Raw genomic sequence first — 27,844 nt, forward strand, 5'->3', positions numbered from 1 at the left:
GTCTCGGGGGCAGTCAGGGCCCCCCCCAGGGTCTGGGGGCAGGAGCTGTGGGAGGGCACTTTTGGGGGCCCCGCAGTCCCAGAGTGGCCTGGGGATTAGCGGGGGGCCAGGAGCAGGCCGCTCTGCTTCCCTCGTCCCGGCCCCAGCCGTGTTGCTCGGAGGATAAGGCTTGGGGGAAGGGATCCCCACTACAGTCACCAGCAATGGAAGTGGAGCCGCCCAGTCCCAGCCCGCTCCACTCCGCCAGCTCCCATCTGCAGCGCTCCGCTTCCCGCCGCAGGTGAGTACGGGGGGTATCCTTTCCCCAACCTCCCCGCACTCACCTGCGGTGGGAAATGGAGCACCACAGCTGGGAGGTGGCAGAGTGGAGCAGGCTGGAGCCACATCGCTCCGCTTCCCACCGCCGGTGAGTGTGGAGGGTGTCCTTTCCCCAACCTCCCAGCACTCATCGGCAGTGGGAAGCGGAGCAGTCCAGTCCTGGTCAGCTCCACTCCGCTGGCTCCCAGCCGTGGCGCTCCACTTCCCGCTGCAGGTGAGTGCAGGACCTTTCCCCAGCCGCCCCCCAGCAACACAGCTGGGGCCAGAGCAAGGAAAGCGGAGCAGGCTGGGGCCGCGTTGCTCCGCTTCTCGCTGCAGGTGAGTGCGGAGGGACATCCTTTCCCCAACCTCCCCGCACTCACTGACGGCAGGAAGTGGAGCGCCGTGGCTGGGAGCTGGCACAGTGGACCGGACTGGGGCCGGGCTGCTCCGCTTCCCGCCGCTGATGGTGAGTGCCTGTCAGGGGGCGGGGGGTGGATCGGGGTCAGAGCAGTCAGGGAACAGGGGGGTTGGGTAGGAGATGGGGTCCTGGGGGTGATTAGGGACAGGGGTCTCTGGAGGGGGCAGTCAGGGAACAAGGAACGGGGGGGGGGTGCAAAGCAAGTTTGATATAACGCGGTCTCACCTATAACGCAGTGAGATTTTTTGTCTCCCAAGGACTGCATTATATCGGGGTAGAGGTGTATGCGCAGAGCAACAAAAACATTTGGAAAGAGGGTGGTCATCTTATTTGTGCACATATATTCCAGAACAGCCTTTGGAGGTGATCCTGCTGAAATGTATCTTGAAAGGGCTTTCAGTTCATCACCTAAATCACTCGCATCAATATCACACGTCATCTTGTGTCAACACTGGCTCTTGTGCCCTGCATTGCTGGTATAGGTCTTCTTCAGGTATAGTGAGGAGTTTTGGAATATCATACAACATCCCATATATACTGCTGTGTTCCTTGAGCTGCATGAAACGTTCCTCAACTGACTGTATTGCACAATCTAGCACCTGGTTAAAGAATTCAACTTTGAATTGTTGTTTGGGGTCTCTTATGGGATTATCCCGTGCCTTGTAATCCAAATGTCGTCTTCTTCAGTGACTCTTGTATTCTTGAATGGGTGGGAAAATAGCTTCAGTGTGAAGTTCCTCTGCCAGCTTCTGTGCACTCTTCAGAACATTTTGAAATCCCTCATCTGACTGGTAAAACTGTAGGCATGACTTTGCTTTGTCCAGTTATTCCATTGCTCCAGATATATCAAGGTCAACACCTTGGAGTCTCTTGCTTACAACATTTATTTCAAACAGTATGTCATGTCACAACACTAAGCCACATAGAAATTTGAAATTATGTATATTTCTGGTGATTCCATTTCCCTCTGCCACTGTTCTCCCATGGACAGTTCCTGTCATAGCATTATCCTCCATAATGGCAACTATGGCATCATCTATCTTCCCAATTTGGTGTTTAATAGGCTTTATCGCCTCCACTCAACTTTCCCATCATGTGGTACTCAGTGGTTTCAGTGTCAGAGAGGATGTTCCCAGATGTTGCTTCAAAATTTGCCATTGATGAGTTGATGCAGAGAAAAATACATAGATGCTTTGAATTACATTAAAAAATTCAGCAGCCTCGCTAGAAGCTGATGCTGCATCACTGACCATCAAGTTCAATGAATAAGAACTGCATGGGACAAAAAATGCTCGAGGGTTTAACTCTTGGATCCATGTCTGCACTACTATGTTCTTTCCTCTCATGTCGGCATCATTATTGTACCCCTGACCTCTCATGTCAGCTATCACAATTCCTGTATCTTTCAGCTTTTTAAGAAGCACATTTGTCATACCAGCTGTTTTCATAGATTCATAGACTCTAGGACTGGAAGGGACCTCGAGAGGTCATCAAGTCCCATCCCCTGCCCTCATGGCAGGCCCATATACTGTCTAGACCATCCCTGATAGACATTTATCTAACCTACTCTTAAATATCTCTAGAGATGGAGATTCCACAACCTCCCTAGGCAGTTTATTCCAATGTTTAACCACCCTGACAGTTAGGGACGTTTTCCTAATGTCCAACCTAAATCTCCCTTGCTGCAGTTTAAGCCCATTGCTTCTTGTTCTATCCTTAGAGGCTAAGATGAACAAGTTTTCTCCCACCTCCTTATGACATCCTTTTAGATACCTGAAAACTGCTATCATGTCCCCTCTCAGTCTTCTCTTTTCCAAACTAAACAAACCCAATTCTTTCAGCCTTCCTTCATAGGTCATGTTCTCTAGACTTTTAATCATTCTTGTTGCTCTTCTCTGGACCCTCTCCAATTTCTTCACATCGTTCTTGAAATGCGGTGCCCAGAACTGGACACAATACTACAGCTGAGGCCTGACCAGCGCAGAGTAGAGCGGAAGAATGACTTCTCATGTCTTGCTCACAACACACCTTTTCTTAATGTTTGTCAATAAATTCTAGAAAATGCTGACAGTGACCATTGCAGGGACATTTTCACTGGGTTCTGGTTTTGATACAAAATGCACCATTAAAGTCATTTGTTCCATATGGCTGATGTCAGGTGTGCAGTCCAGAATAACAGAGTAATATCTTGCTGACTTCAGATCTGCCACAATCTTCTGTTTGACTTTTATTGCCAGTAACTGTATGCTCTCATTTAGAATTGTTTTTCCAAGGTGTGTGTATATTTCTTGGGTGGTGACTCTTCTTAGATGCTGCTGGAGTACAGCATCAAACTCAGCCATCAGCTCCACAATTTTAAGGAAGTTTCCATTGTTTGGCACGTACAGCTGATCTGAAGTGCCACACAGTTTTTGGGTAGCAAGCATTCTCACAATGGCAATGAGCCTTTTCAGAACATTTTGCCAGTAAAGACACTCTGATGCAATCTTCTCTTGATGCTGATCATCTATGGTGGCCTTTAACCTTAGTCTCATCTCAAGCTCTTTCCACCTATGGAATGCTCTCTGGTGATTTGCTGCCTTCTCATGGCATGCCAGGTTTCTAGCCAGATTTTTCCAGTCCTTTGTTCCTGTAGAACCCAATGTGGCTGGAACATTAGACTGGAAGAGTTTGCAACAAAGACAGTATGCAGCATGCTGGGTTTTTGAGTACATAAGCCATAGCCTCTCCACTTTGCCACCATTGGGGATTTCATGCCAGTAATGTGTTGGATGGAAACTTCTGTTTTCATTGTCTGTAGGGAACATGAAGTTTTTCACTTGCTGTGGCCCATGCAATACAAGGAAGTCCCTCAGGCTACTGCTCAAGTGGGTCCACAGTCCTGGATCAAACAGCAGCAGCTGTTTCTTGTGCCTCCACCACACTCTTCTCTGATCTACATTTTTCTTCAGCAACGTATGTGGTTACATCCATTTGAGATGGAGATATGGATGCTGCAGTAGCTTCCAGGTCATCTGCACTCTGACTAACTGGAAGATCAAGCATCTCCTCACCACTCACATCCTCACTGGGGCCAGAGGGCTCACCGTGAACATTTGTGTCTATGTATCTCAGGAGACCTCCTTCCTGCTTAGATAGAAAAGCTTCCTTTGCTTGCTTGCTTTTTCTGAATGCTGCCCCAGAGGGGTGTTTTCTTCTTTCGCTCATGACTGCTGTTCTGTGCCAGCTATAGTGACTCTCAACACTCAGTTGAAGGGGTCAAATAAGCAGGCTAGAAGGGCCTGAGTGAGGGAAGATATCAGTGTCTTAAGGGCCTAACTGGCTCCTACTACTTCAGCTGACTTCGTGTTCTCCTGAAGTGGGTTCAGGGAAGCAGCAGGAAACAGGAAGCTCCCTGAAAAGCTGGTGTTAATCAATCCAGGCTCCTGGGGGTGCTAGAGAGGTACATAAGAGGCTCCTCCTCCTCCTCCTCGCTCCCTACAGCTCCTGCTGCTTTCTGTTATTCCCTCTCACCTTTTCTCCTGCCTGCCTGTTATGTTTCTTGTGCCCTCCATCCTCCAGCACAGCACTCCACCATCTCCGTGCATCTAGAGAAGAGAGAATACATATGCACCAGCAGCAGACACAATTTTCTACACTCTAGGTCCTAGTTGTGCCCCCCCACAGTCCGGCACCTGAGGCAGCCGCCTCAGTTCGCCTCATGGTAAGGCCAGCCCTGCTCCCACCCTTGTTTAAAGGGGTAGAATTTGTGTAAGGAAAGAATGACTGCCTTGTAACCGGGGTTCAGGTCAGCTTTGTTTTGCTTCTTTGGGTGCTGGCCCTCTTAATGCCCTGTCCAAAGTGTCCTACATCCCTAAAACTAGGGTGCAGGTCTTCCTCTCACTTTCCTAGGCTTACATTCCATTTAAACGCTGCTCCACAAAACCACCCTGTAATGAGGGATAAGGTTTTGTCCTTCACACTGATCTATGATCGTGTCCTACTGCCACCTTCAGCCCTGGATTCTCTGCAGCCAGGTCTCCTGCTCTCTGTCACAGACTGTTGTGGAAGACTAGGAGTTTGGGTAAATTATAGAAGGCAAGAGTTCCTCAGCAGTTTAATCTTTATTCATCCTGTAATCTACTCAGCCCATCTCTCGCCTCCTTTTGTACATTTCAAGATTTTCCTGAAATGCACCCACAAAAAGGAGGCCCTTGCCCCAGAGAGCTAAAACTCATAATAAAACCTCATGCTTGTTAAGATCAATTCCTGGTTTGTTGTGTCTGACTGAACCACCTAGTGTTGGCAAAACCGCAAATAAGAAAATAATACAATGGACCTACAATAACCAAAAAAAGTGTCTGGATAGTTGTACGTGTGGAGATAAATTTATGAACAGGTTTATATGATGGGGTTGTCTGTGATAGCCTCGGCCTGGACTCGATGACTCAGAAAGTCCTTTTCAGTCCTGTGTTTCTGTGAAAAACACCAAGAGAGCTAAGTATTTTAATCGGAGTCAGATATCTTTCTTCCTCAGCTACATGCTGAATGTCCAATGACCAAAGGAGCAGAGGCCGTGTTTGCAGTGTATCTGTGTTTCTCCTACCTGATAACAAAACAGACTTTAAGCTAGTTGGCTGGGATAATGGAATTGAATAAGCAGAGAAGTTTATAACAATGTAAACATTTACATCATTAATTTTTTTTCCCCTTTAGCCGATCCAATTTAAATGCCAAAATGGAAGAGTGTGTTAAACTAAACTGTGAGCAGCCTTACGTCACAACAGCAATAATCAGCATCCCAACACCCCCAGTGACCACACCCGAAGGGGATAATAGGCCAGAAGCACCCCCATATTCAGGAGGAAATATTGTCAGAGTATCTGCTTTATAAAACAATTAGAATAAAGACCACTTGCCAGCTGAGCTCTAGCAATGAGAAGAGTTCTGGAGAAGGAGAGAGCTGGAAAAGACAATACCCCCTTGGTCAGTGTTACCACAGCCACAGATTGAAGGGGTCAGAAGAATTAAAACATTTTGGGTTTCAGTGTTGTACTGCGTGAAGCAGGCAACCAGAGTTTCTACACAGCGTCTGAACGGTTATACAGCGCAATCTTCTGTGACCATTTTGACTTACTATATGAGCACAATGAAATGTCCCCCATTGATGCTTCTTATTACCATGGGAACTTTTTAAAAAAAATAAACAAAACAAACAAAAAATACCCCACGTTTGAACATTATGTTCCGACTGAATGCAAAACAACAATGAAAAACATTTTGATAACTTCATTTTTTCCTGTTGATAAACCATGAACTTGTTGACAAACTCCCTATTGTTAAAAAAAAAAAGGGGGGGGGGGAAGGGGGAAAACAAAATGCTCATAGGAAATATGTTTGTGCTGACTGGCAGAAATACAACCACAGTGCATGCTGAAATTCTTTGGAGCTGTGATCTCAGTTTACTTATGTTGTTTTTCAGATTAGGCATGATAAAATATTACTGTATAAAGGGGCATTTCTGTGCACTTACTGCTGATGGTTAATGTTCCATGGTAGTTGTACAAATAACTTACCTTTGGAAAATGCAGTATTTCTTACTCAAACACTCATTAGCAATCTCAAGGTGTTCAGTTAGTTCAATATTTATTATTGTTTTATCTTGCTTCCTTGGTACTGCTACAACTGCAATAATTCATTGTATATCTGTTGTATCAGGAATCAGGATTAATTTGTTTAAATATTTTGCACAACTTCGCCTACAACATGAACCCCATGAATAGAAAATATTTTCTCTAATGTGGAGAAGTTTTAAATAACCATATAATCAAAACTGTGTCCCATAAATGTACTTTTCTTTCATACTCCTTTTCGTCCACTGTAATCTCTATTTTCATGATGCAGCACATTTATCTGATTTAATGTTGCTTTCTTCTTTGGGATTCCAAGATTCTTCATGAAGTGGCTTAATCTTTTGTTCTGCAAACACTTGCTTATCTTTGTATTTCCTGAACCAGTCTTCTAGTGTGGTGTTACAGTGTCAATCCCATTTGAAATGAAATTAAAACAAAGGGGTTTTGTGACAAACTAACACTTAGCTCTAAACCTCTGTGTTTTTCAGCGGTATCCGGAATATTGGCTATGTTGAGCATTCGAAGACATTTAGTGAAAACAGTTTGCTAAAACTCTCCTTGTAGTAACCTGTAAGCCAGCATCCAAAAATTTATTTGGGGTTCCATATCTTGTAAGACTATACCCAAGAACACTGATAAACTAGAGATTTGAGATTTTCTGCAAAATTATGATTGACTCCAATGGGAATTTAGCTGTAGGATCAGGGCCATAAATGGACATAAAGACTTTACTATTTAAAATGCCTTTTTGCTTCATTGTCTTACGGAAATCTAAATTTTCTTACCAAAAGATTTCTGCTAACTGCAGTTTTATTTACTAGAAGACAAGAACGTTAAGAGGTTTGTCATCTTGAAAATGTTGTGCACATGAAATAGGTGTTTATAGCAGAAATACTGTATCAGCAGAAATTACCGCATGGCTCCATATAAATATATATATATATATATGCCAATCAAAAAGCTCTATGCATTAGAAGACATTACCACATGTGAAAAACATAGTTTTTGAATGTTGTATGTTCCAAACTTTATGGTACCAATTACTAACCACTCCCTTGACTGAGCTTAACATTTATATTAAGAAGAAATACACTATGAAAGTAGAACCTTGCTAATTTACACTCTTTTTGCTCCACACAACTAGTTTGTGGTCTCGCCTTATCCATAAGCAAAGATTTAAAAACAGATGCTGTAATGAGGGCTGAGATTTTATTTTTACAAAGTATGCTACGGAATATTCACTACTATGCTATTGTCATAAATTAAAACTAAATTACAGCTGACAAAAGAAGAGAGTATATTTTGCAGTGGGTGATCTTTGTTTTCTTAATGTTCACTTATTCACAAACTTGGTTAATTTGCTATGCAGTTCCCATTCATTTGTGCAAATTAGCAAGTTTCTACTGTTTATATAAATGGAATCAAACCCTGAATTTCTTTTAAGGAATCAACACACTGATTTTTCACTAACAGTGAAAATGTGAAGTAATTCCACTGAAATCAATTATTTTGATCTCCTCTCTTACAGTGTTGTAAAGCTGGGTTCACTACATTAGTTTTTACTTGCTTCCTACATCTACTCATAGAAAAAAAGTCTGGCTTTGTTCCTAGCATTTGCTGAAGCAGTTACTGATATGAAAACTGCCCTGTTATTAACAATCTATTACAGCTTCTTCTTTCTCACATGGTGCTTCTTAATTAATTACATCTGGAAACTAATATAAGATGGCAGTTGATGAAAACCATTTGGGACAAGCCCTGAACTGAGTTAGGCCTTGTGCAATCCCATTGACTCCACTGAGATCACACAGGGTTTAAGAATTTGGCCTCTTAATTTTATTTTTCATATGGACTAAAGAAACTGCAATACAGCAATATTTGCATAGCGGTTACATCCCCGATTACAAGTTTTATCTTCTTTTTTAAAGTACAGGTTAAGAAATAATTTGGGAAGATTTTTCAGAATGCCATTCTTGTCTCCTATTTCCATATATCACTTATGCAAAATGATTAATTTATTTTGAATTTGGAAAATAAACATTCTTTTGGTGTTCTAAGTGATTTAAATGCTGTTTTGGTAGTGAATGACTGTTGATGACTGTAAAATGCATCTGTGCTGTAAATGAAATGTAATTATTTCTGTGTACCATACAAAGAAACCAAGGTTGTTGTTTTTGACAATTTTGTTTGAAATTCATTTAACGTATTTCAGAAGACAGCATAATACATGTGTTATGTTGAATGAATAGACAGCAGAGGAATATTTAAATAAAAGATCTGCATGCTTGAACGGGACAACCTGGTTTTTCAGTAACTTATTATTCATGGAGCCCATTTTCCTGTCTGGATTCAAGGAACAGCCTACATGGGTGCAACAAACCTATATGCAAGGTGTACACAAATTTACACCACTGTAGAAACAACGGGCCCAGTGATTCTTTGGTACAAAGAGATACACCTAGGGACTCCCTTGCCACCCCCTTTGCCAGCAAGTAGCACAGGAGAATGGCCAGGTGGAAAGAGGTATGTGGGCAATGTATTTCTTGGCTGCTGACATGGCCATGTGGAAGGTCAGATAGTCAGGTGGGACATAGAATTGGGACCATTAAAATACTGCCAACAAGGTGAGCTCTCTCTTACCTATTTTTAAAACCACCCTTTAAAATGACAATTTTTGAAAACATCTTGGCAAGAACAATTCTGCTGAACCTGCCTGGATGTCACATTATTTCAGTGCTGGCATCAAGTTCTATTCTTACAATCTTCTTGCTAAGATGGTCAAATTCTTTTTTAGTGTAATAGCAGATGGCAGATTGTAGTTCTCTTCTAAAAGAAAATAACCAAATGTAAATAATTCCCTTATTAACCATTGATATGGTAGTATTGATGTGCATGCCATTTTACTGATTCCAAGGATTTAACAGTCTCTTCTAGGGTATGTCTACACTACGGGATTATTCCGAATTTACATAAACCGGTTTAGCAAAACAGATTGTATAAAATCGAGTGCGCGCGGCCACACTAAACACATTAAATCGGTGGTGTGCGTCCACGGTCCGAGGCTAGCGTCGATTTCTGGAGCATTGCACTGTGGGTAGCTATTCCGTAGCTATCCCATAGTTCCCGCAGCCTCCCCGGCCCCTTGGAATTTCCGGGTTGAGATCCCAGTGCCTGATGGGGCAAAAATCATTGTCGCGAGTGGTTCTGGGTAAATGTCGTCAGTCACTCCTTCCTCTGGGAAAGCAACGGCAGACAAGCATTTCGCGCCTTTTTTCCCTGGATTGCCCTGGCAGATGCCATAGCATGGCAATCATGGAGCCTGTTTTGCCTTTTGTGACTGTCACCGTATGTGTACTAGATGCCGTTCACAGAGGCGATTCAGCAGCGCTACACAGCAGCATGCTTTTGCTTTTGCATGACAGCAGAGATGGTTACCAGCCATACTGTACCATCTACCATACCATAAATTGGTAATAAGATGATCATGGTTACCAGTCCTTTTGCACTGCACCATTTGCTGCTGTCATAAGATCAGCCAGGGGCGCAAAAGCCAAAATTGGGTATTGGGAATTCTGAGTCAATTCCTCCTTTTTGGTATCTAAAAATAGAATCAGTCCTGCCTAGAATATGGGCAAGTGTACTAGAGAACCACTGTATCATAGAACCAGAGAGCACAGCTGATCTGTGTCAGATCCCGCAGAAATTATGAGCTGTATGCTATTCACAGGGGGTGCTCCTGCAACAACCCCACCTGTTGATTCCGTTCTTACCCCAGCCTTCCTGGGCTACCGTAGCATTGTCCCCCCACTTGTGTGATGAAGTAATAAAGAATGCAGGAATAAGACACAGTGACTTGTTAGTGAGAAATGAGTGGAAGGCAGCCTCCAGCTGCTATGATAGTCCAGACAGGACATTAAGCAGTGTGGAGGAGAGGAGCCCAGCATCCCGCTGCTAGTCCAGGGGCAATTGAATCTTTTCTTTACACATGAAGGGTTGGGGCTGATGGAGCTCAGCCCCCTGTTGCTATGATGAGGACGGTTACCAGCCATACTGCACCATCTACCAGGAAAAATTAGGGCCAGGCGCCCTTGATCGACCTCACGGATACTAGTCAGCATGGTTACCAGTCCTTTTGCATTGCCCCATGTGCCAATAGGCTGATGATGACGATGGATATCAGCCATATTGCACCATCAGCCACCCATGGCGGGGGGGGGGAGCAAGGATGTTGGTGTTGAGTGCTGCAGCATCGCGTCTATCTGCAGCATTCAGTAAAGATAGGGTGACATGTAAAAGAGTCAAGAGAGGATTGTTTTCCCTTTCACTTCTGGGGGTGGGTGGGGGTGTGTGTAAATTGCCGAGCTATGCCCTGACCCACCGCGGACACTGTGTTTGACCCTAGAAGCATTTGGAGCTCAGCCAAGAATGCAAATGCTTTTCGGAGACTGCAGGAACTGTGGGATAGCTTGAGTCCTCCAGTCCATGAGCATCCATTTGATTCTTTGGCTTTCCGTTACGCTTGTCACACAGCAGTGCGCTGAGTCCCTGCTATGGCGTCTGTCTGGAGATTTTTTTAAAATGATTTTGAATTTTGTCTTCTGTAACGGAGCGCTGATATAACAGATTTGCCTGCCCTTACAGCAATCACATCCGCATGGTCCATGCTGGAGCTCTTTCTTTATTTTGATTTTTAACTGCATCGCCACACACGCTGATCGGAGCTCCACGCTGGGCAAACAGGAAATATTCAAAAGTTTGCAGGGCTTTTCCTGTCTACCTGGCCACTGCATCCAAGTTCAGATTGCTGTCCAGAGCGGTCAGTGGTGCACTGTGGGATACCACCCGGAGGCCAATACCGTTGATCTGCGGCCACACTAACCCTAATCCGATATGGTAATTCCGATACTAGCGCTACTCCTCTCGTTAGGGAGAAACCGGTTTAAAGAGCCCTTTATAGCGCTATAAAGGGCCTCTCAGTGTGGACGGATGTGGCATTAAATCGGTTTTACGCTCCTAAAACCGGTTTAAACGCCTAGTGTAGACCAGGCCTTAGACTGCTCCCCTACAGAAAAGCCCTTAGAATTGAAGAGGGTGATCTTTCTGCAAGCTTTTTTTAAACCATCCCATAGAATTGAATAGACTGAGTGTCCTGCTATTTAAAAAAAAACCCTATTGAAAGCATAGCACTCTCTTAGATTCTATGCATTTGTAGAGTCATTCCCACAGAAACATTAAATTCCTGAGGACTTTCTCACATATAACACAACGAAAAGGACATATGTATGGGAGGGGAAGAATCTTGTAGGTTGGTGAGTCGGGGGAGCAAAAATAGGGATCTTGGGGTCAGTATTTATTTGTTTTTCCATGGCATGTAGACTATTTTTCAGAACACATACACCTATTTCCCTCCAATAATACACATTTTGCATACAGCAACCATAGTTACTGAAGCAAACCTCTACTCATACAACTGATCAGATGGCCAATAGCAGTATACTTTGAATCATTTCTCCTGGAGCAGCAACCAAATGCAACTACTGAAGGGAACTGACACTAGATCTTTAAATGTAGTCATTGGACATGAGTAGACCAGAGAGGGGAGTGGGTGATACAAGTGCCTACATATCTAGAATTGCTAGATTGAAAGATATACTTGGTTACCTATTTAGCTTACTTAGTTACCATCTGTCTGTCTATCTTTGTTATTTATCTATCTATTTCTAAAGCACCCATCTTTGTCTCATCTAGGCATGGATATCTAAGGAAGATACAGGAATTGTGTCCAAAGTGAATAGATGGGTGTGAAATGTCTGAAGTATTTAAGAGTAGCAGCCGTGTTAGTCTGTATCTGCAAAAAGAACAGGAGTACTTGTGGCACCTTAGAGACTAACAAATTTGAAATAAATTTGTTAGTCTCTAAGATGCCACAAGTACTCCTGTTCTTTTTGAAGTATTTAAGACATTCCAAATCATCTAAAGAAGCTCACTCAATCAGAAGCAAGATTTGAAGTGCTATATTATTAAATATCTCATTTAATCAAACAGCACTCCACACACATTTTAATATTCAAATGGTCAAAACATCAAAAGTGATACCAGGATTCTGGTCTGTATAAGACATTTAATTGTATAGTGACCTATGACCAAGGACCTCTGTTTTTGTTACTGCTTATTACCTAAAATGTATGTGGCACTTTACAAAACAAGTTAGCTATGTTTACTGCAGGCAGAGTTTATAATTATCCTCCCTCCAGCAAAAAGACTAAAATACATAAACCTTGGCCAATACATATGGCCAATAAACTAAGGCTTTGGCAGAGCCCTGGGGAAAGTAAATTCCAGAGTCAAGGGCTGCCTCATGAAAATACCCTGCCTTTATCACTACACCTCTACCCTGCTATAACGCGACCAGCTATAACATGGGTTCGGGTATAGCGCGGTAGCAGCGGGACTCCGGCGGCGCTTTAAAGGGTCCGGGGCTCTGGCTGCTGTGGGGAGCCCGGGCCCTTTAAATCCCGCTGGAGCCCTGCCACCGCTACCCCGGGGCTGCAACAGTGGGGCTCGCCAGCGATTTAAAGGGTCTGGGGCTCCAGCTGCTGAGAGGAGGCCAGGGCCCTTTAAATCACCGCTGGAGCCCCACTGCCGCTACCCCGGGGCTGTGGCAGAGGGACTCCACCGGCAATTTAAAGGGCCTGGGGCTTCCCACAGCAGCTGGAGCCCAGAGCTCTTTAAATCACCGCTGGAGCCCTGCCGCCCCTACCCTGATATAACGGGGTTTCAGCTATAACACGGTAGGGATTTTTTGCTCCCCGTGACCGCGTTATAGTGGGGTAGAGGTGTATTTATGTTCCAGTAGAACCCAGATACTACAGTTAGGTTTAGGTTCCCATTATGCTACCTGCTGTACAAGTACAGGGCCTGATCCTGCCCCTGTGTAAATTCACCCATGTGAGTGGTTTCTTCAGTGTCCCACTTGAAGTATCTCTACGACTTAAGGTCATCACTGCATCTTTCAGACATTTATGCACTACTTACTGTCACATGTGAACAGTCCCACTGACTTCCCATGGAGGTATTTGTGTGTGTTGTTTGCATAGGTAGGGGCTGTGGAACTTTGGGGAGTAGTGCGGCATTGGGGAGATGTAGACGACAGAATGCAGGAAAGACAAGGCGTTGGCACGCAGAAGAAGGAAGGGTTGGCTGAGTGTGGGAGGAAGAATATTACCAGTCAATATTTGCCAAACGTCCAAAAACTGAAGGTAGAAAGGTCAAAATGCTGGCTCTGACATCAGGAGTCACTTAAAGTGTGTGCACCTCCTCCCGCCCCTCCTTGCCGCTGTTCGGCTTCCAGGGAGGCTGGGATGTTAAAGCTTCATTCTTGGAAGCCTGATGCTGGGGCCAGTAGTGGCTGCATGGCTGAGTGGGTTCCCTGATGCTCTGATAAGGGAGCAGGCCGCGGAGGGCATAGATGGCCAGATGCCCCTCCCCACTTCCCTCTATCACCACTACTCCCACCACTGGGTAGCTTCCATCACAGCCACTTTCAAATATAGCAAATATCAGCAAATCCCAATATGGGACTGACAGCTCATCTCCCTTGGCAATGGTGTACAGGGAGAGAGGTGGTCCCTCCATTGGCATGGATTTAATTGATGTAGGGTTTTGATATAGATCAACACCCTCCCCCTGTAATTAGGATAAGGAAACAGTGAAGTCTATAAAGCACAGGTGTAATGTCCTACACACGGAAAGATCCTGGAGCAGATGACCATTATATGCACTAATTGATGCTCCTGAGGAGCTGCTGAGGGTAGCCCACTTGCCACTGCACAATTTGGAGACTATGCACATGGATAATTATAGTAAAGTGCACACCTGAGAAGAAAGATATTGCATGCCTAATCCCTCCAGCTACTGTTGCTGCTTTGGGATGTAGAAGCTGGTGGTCTGAAAGGACTCCTAAGACTGTTACCCTCACTGAAAAAGAGGAGAGAGCAGCTATCACCCCAATAAACTCCTCTGAACCCTTCCCCTGAAAACAGGCCTCTCCTCCACCATATGTATTTTATAACACACAAAACACTATGTTAAAAGAACATTATTAAGGCTGCAGAGTCAAGAAGTCAGAAGTTAGGAATTGCCCAGAATTAAGGTTGCCTGATCAACCTTAATCTGACCCATGTGTGTGTTTGCATTAGGATATGGACTTCACATACTACTTTTTCTACAGATACCCAAGCCGACTGAAACAGAACAACAAACTGACACAGCCAACCGACAAACAGAATCCTTACTAATCAGAGCCAAATCTGGTTATGGCACAGAGACCTCTCTTGTTCTATTGGCAATGATCTACCCACAATGAATTAAGATGAGGTGTCCATGCCAATATTAGCTCGACCAGCTTCCTTACGGTACATGTACACTACAATAAAAAACCCACAGCACCAAGCCTCAGAGCTTTGGTCAATTGACTTGGGCTCACAGGGCTCAGGCTGCAGAGTTAAAAAAAAAAAAGCAGTATAGATGTTTGGGCTTGAGCTGGAGCCCAGACTCTCAGACGCAACCCCATCATGGCATTTCAGACCCCAGGCTCCAGCCTGAGCCCAAAATGTCTACACAGCAATTTTTAGCACCGCAGCCCGAGCCCTGGTAACCCAAATCAACTGGCCTGGGCCAGCTGCGGCAATGTAGTGATACTCTTAGATACAATCACAATCACCCAAGAGCCATAGCAAGAATATAAGGCACCACCCTTTGATGGCTTCATTCTTTTCTGTCAGGAACAACCCAGAGGGCATTTTCTGGCAGTAGTTCTTCAGCCCTGCAGATCCACTTGTGTGGGGTGCCACTGGGTGCTTTTCTTACACCAGCCCCTGTTCAACATAAATATGAGATCACTAGGAGAATTAGAGAGACACTCTGAACTAAAGGGTGTTCTTTATGTAGATTTCCCACCTATTCAAAAGCATGTATTTATTCTACTTACAGACTTCCCTAAGGTGTCCATCTGAGTGCCTCAAACATTAATAAATAAATCCTCATAACATACCTGGGAAGGAGAAAAGCATTAACTTCAGTGGGACTAAGCCTGGTAGAAAGTGTTTGCAGGATCAGGTTCTAAGTTGGGGGTGGGGGGGAACGAAACAGGAAATGACAGAGGGAATGGGGCAAGAGAAACAGAAAATACAAAACTGAGGAAAAGGGAAAACTGCTCTTAAGAAAGCATCATTTCTTGGACAACTTTGATCTCAGTCATCCCCTTGTCAGGAGCAGCAGAGCAGTCTTCCATGGCCCTTAGTAACAGTGAACTGCTGCAGAAGAAACCTTGACTGATGTGGTGAGACTGGGGGGAGTGGGCTCAATAACTTCCTTGCATCACAGTGGCATTCCAAAACCCACTTATTTCCCTCCAGCACTATCTCCCAATATAAACATGATCACTCTGAAGGTGGAGTCCAAAAGCTACACTGTAATGTGGCTTGGGACAGCCCATAGCAGGAGCTTCACCTCAGAGAGGGATGCCTGCAGAGGAATTAAGACCACTGAAGAAAGGTTAAACTCTGAACTGGCTCCCTAGCTTCCCATTCACTTGAAACTTTTATGAAAAGGTCAAAAAACAATTAAATTCACAGCTCATGTCTACATTTAACATTTGTGTGTTTAACATTAAATACACAATAGTGACAAACTGACAGCAGTAAGGACATTTAACATGGAGTTAAAGTTAAATTACTAGGAAAAAAGCACCCACTCTCTTTAACTTTAAAAACGAAGAAGCCATTACAACATTCTGGGCAGTAGTGATTTTATTAGCTGCCATAGGGCACCTTATTGTTTTTCTACACCGTTCCAAAACAAGTAGAAAAAACTTTAAAATTTCAATACTGTGTAAAAACCCCACTTGTCACAAAGCACTGCTATTGGAATAAACACATTTTTCAAGAGCTTGTCTGACTGTAAAAAATAATCCTATGAAATAAACATTTACATAAAAATACAGTAAAATGCACTTTTCCCACCTCAATAAATAGATTGTAACTCTGTTGCCATTTGGCAATTTGAGTCAACAGAGAACTTTCAATGAAGAAAAGGCTAGAGTGAAATTTCTCCTTTACTCTTACATTACATTTATTGCAATTGCATCCAGAACAATAAACCAGTAGATCATTGTTTTCCTTATAGTCTTTCATTTTTATCTGGAGGGGAGAAAGAAGGAGTAGGAGAAAGAGGGGTCCATCTATAAAGATTTGCTACTCTCATATTGACCCCTAGTTTGGAAAGAAAATATGTTTTATTTTTACTAAATAAATCCAGTCCAAAGAACATACTGTTTTGAAAAACACTATCTACAAATTAGGTCACATTTAGAATAATAAAGTATAATGATCATATTCATGGTTTTTAAAACCTCTGTTTAATGTGTTTTAATTTAAAAATTAAACAATCATCTTAGGATAAAAATAGAGGTTTTTAGATTATCTTTAAATGAAACAGCTAAAATAAAGGTGCTGTTAAAAAAAGAAGAGAAAATTTTACTCTTTTTACATATGTTGCAATTTTTAAACCCAAGCATTTCCTTGAATTGTAGCTCTACTATATATACACACACACAAAGAACCATATATTTATATCCACATATATCCCTGAACATTTTCCCAATGGTTTAGTAGAAATGTGTTCAAAAGTCCATTTTGTTTGCCTCTCAAATATAGGCATTTCTATGGAAGACAGTTATCTTTCTACTTTCTATGATGCTTTCTTTTTTTAAAGTGTCTTTAGTAGTGTCTATATACTTGTGTAGATATCAGTGTCTTATATGCTGTACATCTTATGGATAAATATCACTGCATCCAGTAAATGGTGCTTTCTATGCAAAACAATTGTTTCATAGCTCTAGGAAGCTAGGAGACAGATCTTTGATCAACTGTCCTTCCATGGAGGTATCTCTATTTCTGTTCATTAGCCATTTTCTGAAACTGAATGGTATACTTAAAAATGCAGGAGACAGAACAGGGGAAAAACAAAACAAGAGCCCCATAACTTTGTGACTTCACACATTCATTTGTATCACCTACAATTCCTCCATTTCAAAGTGTGTGTTAAAGCTGTTTGCCATGGAGGTATGTTCAAAGATCCTTGTCAGGCTGGGTTTCAGCAGCTCTACTGAATGACATGACAGGTGTTGTGAGGTGTCATTCTTCAAGGACATCATTTGATCTGTCCCAGGATCCCTTCTGTCATAATATAGAGCCCACAGCAAAGTAATAGTGAGGATCATAGCCAGAATCTGTGTAACTCCGATAGAGATTCCTAGAAATCGCAGCACTTGCAATTGTTTCGTTCCTCTCAAGAAAGTGTACATTTTTTTACCACAACCCTATAGAACAAAACAGATAACAAAAGTCAGTCAACATTATTTGGATCTGCCTCAGAGTTCCAAATGCTTATTTTTAAACAGATATAGTATCTACTATTGGCTTTTTGACCCATCAAGGGTTACATTTCCATTCTTGAAACCATGCTTTGTAAAATTGTTTTGCTTGCTTCTTTTCCCTTTCCACAATCTTGTCTCAAAATCCTTTCATGGATTTAATTCACATAACAATCTCCCAGAGATCTGTTTATTCCATATTTCTCTCCACTCATGACCTCTGCTCATCTAATCTGTGATCCTATCAACCTTGTTTACTTTGAAAAACACTCAAGTAATTATTTTTCCAATATTTAAGACAGCTCCATCAAATCTTTTCTTACTCATCTTTTTTCTAAACTAAAGACTTTAGACTTTTTAAGCCAGTTGCTATAAAGCTTTTTTAAAGCTGTTGCTATTAAGCTTTTAAATCATGAGAAACTTTTTTAACTCCATTTGATTTTTCCAAACAGAACATATTTTTATAATACCACGAATAGAAATTAAACCAATATCCTAAGAAAAGATTTGCCAAACTGTATAACCTCATCATGGCTTTCCCCAGACTCTTCAAGTGTTTTAGCTACATACATTATGTATCATCTTATTCTGAGCTCCTGACTTCTGTAGAAAGAGTTTAGACAGTGGATAAAATTACTCCTCTACCCCGATATAACGCGGTCCTTGGGAGACAAAAAAATCTCACCACGTTATAGGTGAGACCGCGTTATATCAAACTTGCTTTGCTCCCCCCTGTTCCTTGTTCCCTGACTGCCCCCTCCATAGACTCCTGTCCCTAATCAGCCCCAGGACCTCACCCCCTACCCAACCCCCCTGTCCCCTGACTGCTCCGACCCCTGACAGGCAAGCACCAGCAGCGGTGGGAAGCAGAGCAGCCCAGCCCCAGTCTGCTCCACCAGCTCCCAGCTGCGGCACTCCGCTTCCTGCCGTCAGTGAGTGCAGGGAGGTTGGGGAAAGGATGCCCCCTGCACTCACCTGCGGCGGGAAGTGGAGCGACATGGCCCCAGCCCACTCCACTTTCCTTGCCCCGGCTGTGTCTCTGGGGAAAGGTCCTGCACTCACCTGCGACGGGAAGTGGAGCACCACGAATGGGAGCTGGCGGAGTGGAGCGGGCTGGGGCCAGGCTGCTCTGCTTCTGCCGCTCCTGGTGAGTCCAGGGGGGGTCCCTTCCCCCAAGTTCTCTCCCCCGAGCAACACGGCTGGGGCCAGGGTGAAGGAAGCAGAGTGGGCTGCTCCCAGCCCCCCGCAAATCCCCCGGGCCACTCTGGGACTGCGGGGCCCCCAAAAGTGCCCTCCCACAGCTCCTGTCCCCTAGACTGGGGTTGGGGAGCCCCTGACCACCCCGGAGACCCTCTGCCCCTTATCGAACCCCTCTGCCTCGGCCTGGCCGGGCACCCGTAACACGCTGCTCAGAGCAGCGTGTCAGAGCTTTTCCGCGTTGTATGCGAACCCGCATTATATCGGGTCGTGTTATATTGGGGTAGAGGTGTAGTTACATTAATGCTTTCCAGTGACAGAACAAAGCTAAATGGTCTTTCTGACTGTGGAAACACTGAAGGAAGGTAGCCTTTACAGAAGGATTCGTGATCAGTTTCTCCAAAGTATTAGATACAAGTAGTTTTCCTTACTCACAAAGTACATTTTTACTATTCCACCTCTTCCTTCTTCAACTAACAGCCTCTGTTCATTGCAAAAAACCCACCTACGTATGTTTTATACTTAGGGCAACTCACCAGGGCTATACTCTAAAACTAATCAGACTTTGTGCTCATCTGTACGTAGAAGATTCTTTGTGATTTTTAAATGGTGAAACCTTTAGGTCATGGACTATTTTTATTCCTGTATCTTATATTGGGCTGAGCATCTTATTGCTACTTACAGTATAGTAACATATTCAACCTATTTGAAAACATTTTGTTCTCGGGTAATAGAATGTTTAACACAAACTATCACTTACTGTAACTAAAACATGGCAACGAGAGCAATATTGTGAAAAATTGCACTGATGAAGTTTACCAGTCCGTAACAAAGTAGCTTCCCTACACACACAGCATTGTCACTCATCCCACCCCCAAAATCACTCTTCTTCCTCAGCAAACTGGTCTGAATGCCTCAGTGCTGCTCTGTCAATCAGAATTATTTTAACATTTTATACTGAAGGCCACATCACCGTCTTATTTATTATATCTATTACTATAGCACCTAATAGCCCCGGTCATGACCAGGAGCCCATTGTGGAAGGTGCTGTTCAAACATAGAACAAAAGATGGTTCCACTCAAAAAGAACTGCAATCTAAGGCCTTGTCTACACTAACAAAGTAAATCTAAGTTACGCTAGTTAAGTTACATAAGTTACGTAAGTTGACATAGCTTAAATCAACCTACAGCGGTGTCTACACTGCACTATAATCGACAGGCGAGCGCTCTTGCATCGATTTATCACATCTTCATCAGACCTGCTAAATCGATGCCACAGCATCGACTGCACAATGCCGATCTAGCTATACTGAAGACAAGCCATTAGCATCTTATTGAGGTGATCACTGCATGCAGTGCCTCTCCTCCCATTCATGATCACATAATATCCCAGCATGTAGCTACAGCCATTCCTGACATGGAAAAGTACTATTAAGAAAGTATTGCATTTCAGCTGTTTTTAAAATGTAAAATCAAGGCAGAGTCAGGACCACGTGACCGCCCAGCTCTCTGCACACCATCACCAAGTGCTCCTTGGACCACAGATTGATAACCGCTGATGCAGACAATAATTTTACAGGAAAACACCCAAACCAAAATATCCAAGGCTGACTGTCTTCTCTCTGCAGAAAAAACATGTAAGGAGCCTTGCAGAGTCTTCCTTGAACCAGTCTTTCTTGAGAAACAGGAGTTTGGGGGAGGCAGAGACACAGATTTTTAAGCCCAGGCATCCAGTCCCCTGTCCTGGCCATGTGTCTCATGGATCTGTGGGAAAGGGAGCTGTCCAGCGGGGATGGCCCTTTCACCCTAGCAGGATGTGTCCAGGAAGAGCCACAGGCAGAGCCTCTCTGCAGCCGTTCAGTAATAACTGTACATGGGGAACCAATAGGAGGTAATACAACTGCAAATTATATTTCATCCCTGCCCAGATTTCCACATTAAAATCAATCCCAAGGGAAAGTGCTGTGGAGAGCGGCACTTCAGCTCCTTCAGCCCAACCCAGCTCTATCCCACCCCTGAACTCTACAGAGATTTTAAGGTGGGTCTTCTGCACAGGGCAAGCGAGGGGAAATTCACAGAGACAAAGGTCTGCACAGGATAGTGTGACGTAAACACACAGTCACTAGTACCAATAGGACACTTCAATAAGCCATCGGGTTGGTCATGTTATTTTCAAAATGTTGTTTCTGTGATTATGACCCTATTAATCTATTCCACATAGTCTTATGACAAATAAGTAACTGGCCAAAATGACAGGCATGACCACGTCAGTATTCCAGTCATGTTAAAAGCTTCCAGAAACCAACATTTATTTCAAATGCCAAAGTCATAGATGCCCATTTACATGACTAACAGCCTGATTCTACAAATGCTTCACATGCAGACTCCCACTGAAGTCAACAGGTCCCTTACTTAGATCTGAAAGGAATAAACTATTCCCACGTATTCTGAAAACATTATGCCAGAATATATTAAAGGACTTTGACATCTTTCCAGTATTAACCACAGTAATACAACACAGACTTTCAACAGTTTCATTCTGTCAGTGCTCTAACACAGGTGAGACTCAGAGCAGAACAAAAAGCAAATTTGGGCTTCTATGAAATTTTAAAACAAAAATCTTCACAGCAAAAGACCTTTAATTCAAACTGATACAGAACAAGAAAGTCACTTGGGCATGTTTTCCTAAGCAAAATACATTGTTTCAATTATGCTGCTCCAAATTTGTTTTTAACTGTGAAGAAACTAGCTGAATTTAATATTTTCTGATAACTGATGAGGAACTAAAGTGCATGCTGGTCACAGTTAAAAAATGCTTACCCACAGCAGTACTCAAATTCAGTTCATCTCCTGCCTAGAGGAAACATCAGCATCAGAGAGCAACAGCATTAATCCCTACAGCTCCTGCAGTACAGACATGTAACTAAGACAAAATTATACCAGATCTCTCTAGGCCAGGGGTCGGCAACCTCTGGCACGCGGCTCGCCAGCGTAAGCACCCTGGCAGGCCGGGCCAATTTGTTTACCTGCCGCGTTGGCAAGTTCGGCGGATCGCGGCTCTCACTGGCCGCAGTTTGCCATCCCAGGCCAATGGGGGTGGCGAGAAGCACCGCGGGCCGAGGGATGTGCTGGCCGCAGCTTCCCGCTTCCCGCATTGGCCTGGGACGGTGAACCGCGGCCAGTGGGAGCTGCGGTCCGCCGAACCTGCCGACACAGCAGATAAACAAACTGGCCCAGCCCGCCAGGGTGCTTACCCTGGCGAGCCACGTGCCAAAGGTTGCCAACCCCTGCTCTAGGCTGCCTCCTTCCACTTAATGATGCTCTTACACTTCTGCTCTGGTTCGCATTCTAAATCAGTTTCTAAAACTAGAACTATCCAGCCAATCCCATTATCCCCAATTTATACATTTCATTTATGCATATTCTATATACTCAGAGTTGGTAAATTGCAATTAAAAGACATATAAATATACTCTCCTAGGCTGAAGTAAAAATCTGTGTCAAGAACAGCTCTTACATTAGTGACAACTCAATACCAACTATAACAATTTGTAATGATCATTCAGTATAGTATTACTTTCTCAAGCTTGCGAAGTTATAGATTTAGGGACTTATTCTCATTTATACTATGGCCATTTTACACTGCTGGCAGTGTAAAGGGGCCTTAAAGTAGGCAAAAAATACTTTTACACCCACTTTAACAGTGTTGAAAACTGGCCATAGCGTAAATGAAAATCAGATTCGAAAAGTTTAGTTCCACTCTGAAAGTGACTACATACAAATGACATCAACTTAGTTAACAGATCTGCTTCCTATATGTAATCAGAGTCCATCAGGTTATAAAAAGGAAGGATATTTACCTGTAATTTTGCTTCTCTGAAGATAACATCTTTCAGGATTTTTATGCCTAGGCCTTAGCTTCTTATCTTTAGAACAGCTGAACTCTCCTACCTCTCAAGATTATATTTTTTTAATCTATTGAAGGCAGGTAGTGAGCACACCAAGCCCACTACTGTGGTCTTACATCACCCTCTGATGACTGCTGATCTTCAAATGTTCCAGACTATTCTTTCAATTGCACAGGAAGTGAAGCTCCCAAAAAGAAAACCAATTCACAAAGATCAACATATGCAAAAAATAATAGCTCAAAGGCAAAAAAAGTGTAAGAGGAAAAACAACTTAGAAAAAGGCTACTTCCAAAATCTGCAGCGCAATGGGTGGGGGAGCAGGATTCCGGCAAAACGATATCTTCCGTACACCAGCGTTACAGGTAACTCATCTTCCTTTCAATAACAATGCCATCTGTACGGGATTCTGACTCTTCGAGAATAAGACGCTCAGGAGATATTTCAAAAGACAATTATAGCATAGCTGCATTGAGCAGCAGCTATGTCAATGCCCACCATCAATCCAAACACAGACTTTTTTCCATCATAAAAAAAGACTATTAAGTTACCTCTCAAAATGCAGCATCAGGTGATTAAAGTACAAGCCTGCTGAATGAACCCAAAACTAGAGGGTCTGACTCATGGGGAAAATGTTTTTGCCAACTGAAAATATGGTGCCACTTAACATGAAGCAAAAATATTTTTTGTGGTGGAAGAGCAGAAGCATGGCCTGCCTTAACTTGCAATTCTGCAGCAAAGAATCCAAAATAGGATTCCTTCCTGGAAGATGAATTAATCCAATCACGCTTTGGGAATAGGGGTGGAGGGAGAACCATGTAGCTGCCTTTCAGATGTCTGTGATGGAGACATCCACAAGCCAGGCAGTCTTGCCTTGGCATATCCTGTAAGGTTCAGATCACAAAAGGTCATTGCAATGGAAAATTAGTTGCCCTATCTAAAGATGTTAGTCTGCTCCAAGTGAAACCAAAAAGACTGTGGACATCAAGCACAGGGAGAAAGGACTCACTGGAATGAGGACATGGGAGTGGAAAGAACGTTGGCAGAACAATAGGCCATGGATGTTGACTTCTGACCCCACCTCAGAGAGGAGTCCTGGATGAATCCTTAGCACCACCTGATTCTTCTTAATTGGGTATAACAAGGTGGATCAGGCACTAGGGCCTCAAGCACTCTCATTTTATGAGGCAACATATTCCAGTGTACAGGACAATGGGTTAAGAGTCAGGAGACTGGGTTGTATCCTGTTTCTGTCACTGACCTGCTATGTGACTTGGGCAAGACATTTCACCTTTCTGTGCTGCATTTTCCCGGTCAGTAAAATGGAGATAATGATACATAGCTTTCCTTTCTAAAATGATGTGAGATCCACAGTTGAAAATCTCTACATAATAGCGATGTATTGATTCTTTAAATCAAGACTGGGTCTCTTTCTAAAAGATACATCTAGTTCAACCATCAGTTACTGGGTGTGATGTCAAATGGCATTCTTTGCCCTTAGAGCATCATCCTATCCCAGACACGTATAGCCCAGACTTGGCTTTCGTGCTGATCCCATCAGGCTGAAAATCAGGGCACATTACCCCAGCCCAGTCTATTACAGGTTGGCTCCTAACAAGGTTGAGTCTTTAATTATGGTGTCTCTGAGTAGATAGCTGGCTCTTGTCCTTCAGGCATCTCGGAAGCAATCTACCAGAAGGACCTTCTTCTCTGAGTGGAAAAGGTTTATCATGTGGTGGAATCAGATCTCAATGGACCCCTTTATCTGCCTGGTACAAAAACTGTTTGAGTACCACCTTCTTGTTTTATTTGACTAGGTTTATTTAATTGCAGTATGTTTTGGCCTTCTGGTTCATTTGGAGCTTACCACTTTTAATGCAACCCTGCTGAAATCTCCTTTTGAACCACTCAGTTCCTAGGAACTGAGTTCCTAAGATATGGAAGGTCATTTTTCTGGAGACAGTGAGTTCAGTTCATGAATTCCTAGGTGGAAGGCCAGAAGGAAACATAATAATTATTTAGTCCTTGCTCAAACTCTCCAAAGGTCCAAAGTGAGCAAACAGAAGTATAATGCCAAAAGAATGCAACATCACCATAAATTCCTGAGTAGTAAATTGCAAAGTTATTGTTATAATGTTATGTCTTAAGTGTAAAGTTAAAAGCTATTTACTCTTAGGTTTTTTGTTTTGTTTTTAAGCAATGAAAAATACTAAGTTATCAACAAAGTAAAACTTTTACATGCTTTTAATATTTGGTTGTTTTTCACACAGAATATGATTGTTACATTCAAGTAGAAACTACAACCGTTCCAAGATACTGTCTGATCTAAGAAATTCAAGTGATCTAAGTTTTGAAATAGGATCAAATGCTATTCCTGATTACCACAAACTCAAACTTATTTCACATACCTAACATACACATGGAGGCAAATGTACATTTGCTCTCTCCTCAAAGGCCTTTTTCACATTTAAATACTGTATACTATGTTCCTGATGCCTCCATCTTGGAGACATCAATCATAGTATTATTGAGAGCACAACTAATGATTTTCAGCTTTCTGCCAGCGTAAGTGATAATGCCTGCAAAAACAGCATACTTTGATGAGGCAGGCTCAAGTGCAAGTCTGTATGAGAAGAGATAAGAGCATCAATAATGAAAGTGTTTTCTTAGTTTTAACATATTTTGATCCTGCACACATAGATTGTTTGTTCAAGTGATGCTATTAATCTCTTCAGGCTCAAATGTATTCCCTCTCATTATCAATTTTTTATTCTTTTTAAAAAAAATATTATATACAACTCAGCAATAATAGTGTAGACCATGGAAAACTATTGCTTTGGCATAAAGTCTCCATGTATATTCACACTGGAGTGACTGTGTTATTTGTCTGTGTGCATGATCCCTGCTGGCTGAGGCATCAACAGAGCTCTTGGATTTCCAAAGGACTTGCCAGAGGCATCTTCCTGTCTAGGTACTTATGTGGTCATCATTACCATAGTATCTGAGGACCTTCACAATCCTAAAATCTCTCTCCATCCTGGTGAGTTGGAGAAACGGAATTTATGAATTAGTGTGTGGTCTTCTATGTCCACAGCCATTTGGAGGTTCAGTAATCAGCTTGCCAAAACTGGAAGACTCATGTGACTATATTATTCAATGTAAAATAGCTATTTCAGGGCTTAGACATGTACGAGGTGCTAACTGCATTGCTAATGCCTTATCTAATTTCTAGGTGAACAGATTTTTGAAAGCTTCAATTGAAGGCAGGCCACAAATCCACCAATTCTGTATATCTGCTATGGGCTTAGCCCCATTTCACAATGGAAGACTTCTCTATTACCTCAGTAACCAAAAAGAGGAAGCCAAATTCTTAATCTTTAAGATAATGATACCACCCCTGTAGCTTCAACTGAGTTATACCAGGAATGAATATGGCCCACTATATAAAATCTCCCCCTCCATTTCCACCCACCAACAGATCCTTCTGCTTACCACAGCCTTTCATGAGAAGCATGACAACAGATCCCTCTTTCGGAATCCATTGTCAATATATGCTCATATATTTGGAATGTGCACCTTCAGAGCAGGAGGAGTTTCCAAAATATACTGAAGTGGGAACGGGGTGAATGTTTGAGGGAAGGAGAGAGGAAAGAGAGACAAGCGTCAGGAAGACATCTCTCCCTATGGTGAGAGATCCTTGCCAAAAAAGGAAGGGAAAATTCCAAGGAATTCAGCACGAACGCCAATCATTTTTCAGACTTACATGTTATGAGTTTGGAAGTCACAGAAACATGTAAGTACACACCCTTCTGAAATATTTAAGTGTAATGCTATTTTTTCCTCCCTACCTCTTGATAAAGATCACTAAGGTCCTCGTGATGTGCCTGCTTGGAGCATCCCGGGAACTCTCTAACACAACAGGAGTCAGGAGGCCAGTCCATCTCTGTCATTTCCAGCCAATCAGTGAAGTACACCACTCCACAGCACTTAAACTGCAAAGGAAAAGTTAGCCAAGATCAGTGACTGCAGTGTGATGCTCCCTGGTCATAAAAACTAAAAACTGAACAAACTTTTAAAAACATGTATATAGAACCAGACATACGCAGGCTATTGTTTTTAGATATTTTTTCCAGCAGCTCCTGTACAGAGCCTCATTTTATGGATGCCTCTGTTGTGCCTGGACATAACCAAGCCAAAAATAAGCCAATTACATTGATATGTATCTGTCCTTTCCCTCCCCACCAATCCCCTAGGTCACTGGTTTTCAACCTTTATTCATTTGCGGACCCCTAAAAAATTTTGAATGGAGGTGCAGACCTCTTTGGAAATCTTAGACATAGTCCATGGACCCCCAGTGGTCTGTGAAGCATAGGTTGAAAACCACTGTTCTATGGTAATCACCACCTTTCGTGGACCATATGTTGAAAACCACTGCCCTACTTAGTGCTTCACAGAAATTGCCCAAGCCTGCAATGCTGCTGTCCTTATTATGGGGGTAGCCAAGAGAAGTTTAATAGGAGGAGACACTAGTGGAATGGAGAATCCCTATAAAGCTAGAGCAGACTAGAGGCAAATCGGGGGGGGGGGGGAGCGGGAGGAATGCATAGGAAGAGATGTGTCAGAGCAGGGAAAGGGACAAAAATAAGGGAAAGGAAAGAAAATGAGAAAAAAGTGAAGACAATAAAAAAAGGTAAGAAAAATACTGAAATGGAAAAGGAAAAGAGGAGGAAGGAAATCTGGGGGGAAATAAAGTATCACAGGAGAATATAATCTGTATAAGAATCATAATAGTAGCAACTCTGACCACAAGACACATCATAATAGATCATAAAAATCACAGTAACAAGCTTATAACCTAGTGATGGGATTTCATTTTTTAGGCTGCATTCACAACCAAGAGGGCTGATGCAATGGCTCCAAATTTACTTGGTGCAATCCCTTGTCCTCTGTCCATTGCCTGGACACCAACTCACACATT

General features: G+C 42.9%; 2 protein-coding genes across 6 annotated transcripts in view; one reads left to right on the plus strand and one right to left on the minus strand.

Annotated features, from left to right (window-relative positions):
- Nucleotides 1-6,003, plus strand: part of KCND2 (potassium voltage-gated channel subfamily D member 2) — a 382,728-nt gene extending 376,725 nt beyond the window's left edge. For both annotated transcript variants that reach the window (XM_039514145.1, XM_039514155.1), the window contains one exon: nt 5,414-6,003. In XM_039514145.1, the coding sequence (XP_039370079.1) occupies nt 5,414-5,591 (178 nt within the window). In that variant the 3' untranslated portion in view covers nt 5,592-6,003. The remainder of the gene's footprint in view (nt 1-5,413) is intronic.
- A 10,126-nt stretch (nt 6,004-16,129) lies between these two features.
- TSPAN12 (tetraspanin 12) overlaps nt 16,130-27,844 on the minus strand; it is a 61,414-nt gene continuing 49,699 nt past the window's right edge. For all 4 annotated transcript variants that reach the window (XM_039514167.1, XM_039514194.1, XM_039514175.1 and 1 more), the window contains 2 exons: nt 26,715-26,858; nt 16,130-17,710 (listed from right to left, as the gene is read on the minus strand). In XM_039514167.1, coding sequence (XP_039370101.1) covers nt 17,405-17,710; nt 26,715-26,858 — 450 coding nt within the window. In that variant the 3' untranslated portion in view covers nt 16,130-17,404. The remainder of the gene's footprint in view (nt 17,711-26,714; nt 26,859-27,844) is intronic.

The sequence above is a fragment of the Mauremys reevesii genome, linkage group 1 (genome assembly GCF_016161935.1).
Source record: "Mauremys reevesii isolate NIE-2019 linkage group 1, ASM1616193v1, whole genome shotgun sequence".
Lineage (NCBI taxonomy): Eukaryota > Metazoa > Chordata > Testudines > Geoemydidae > Mauremys > Mauremys reevesii.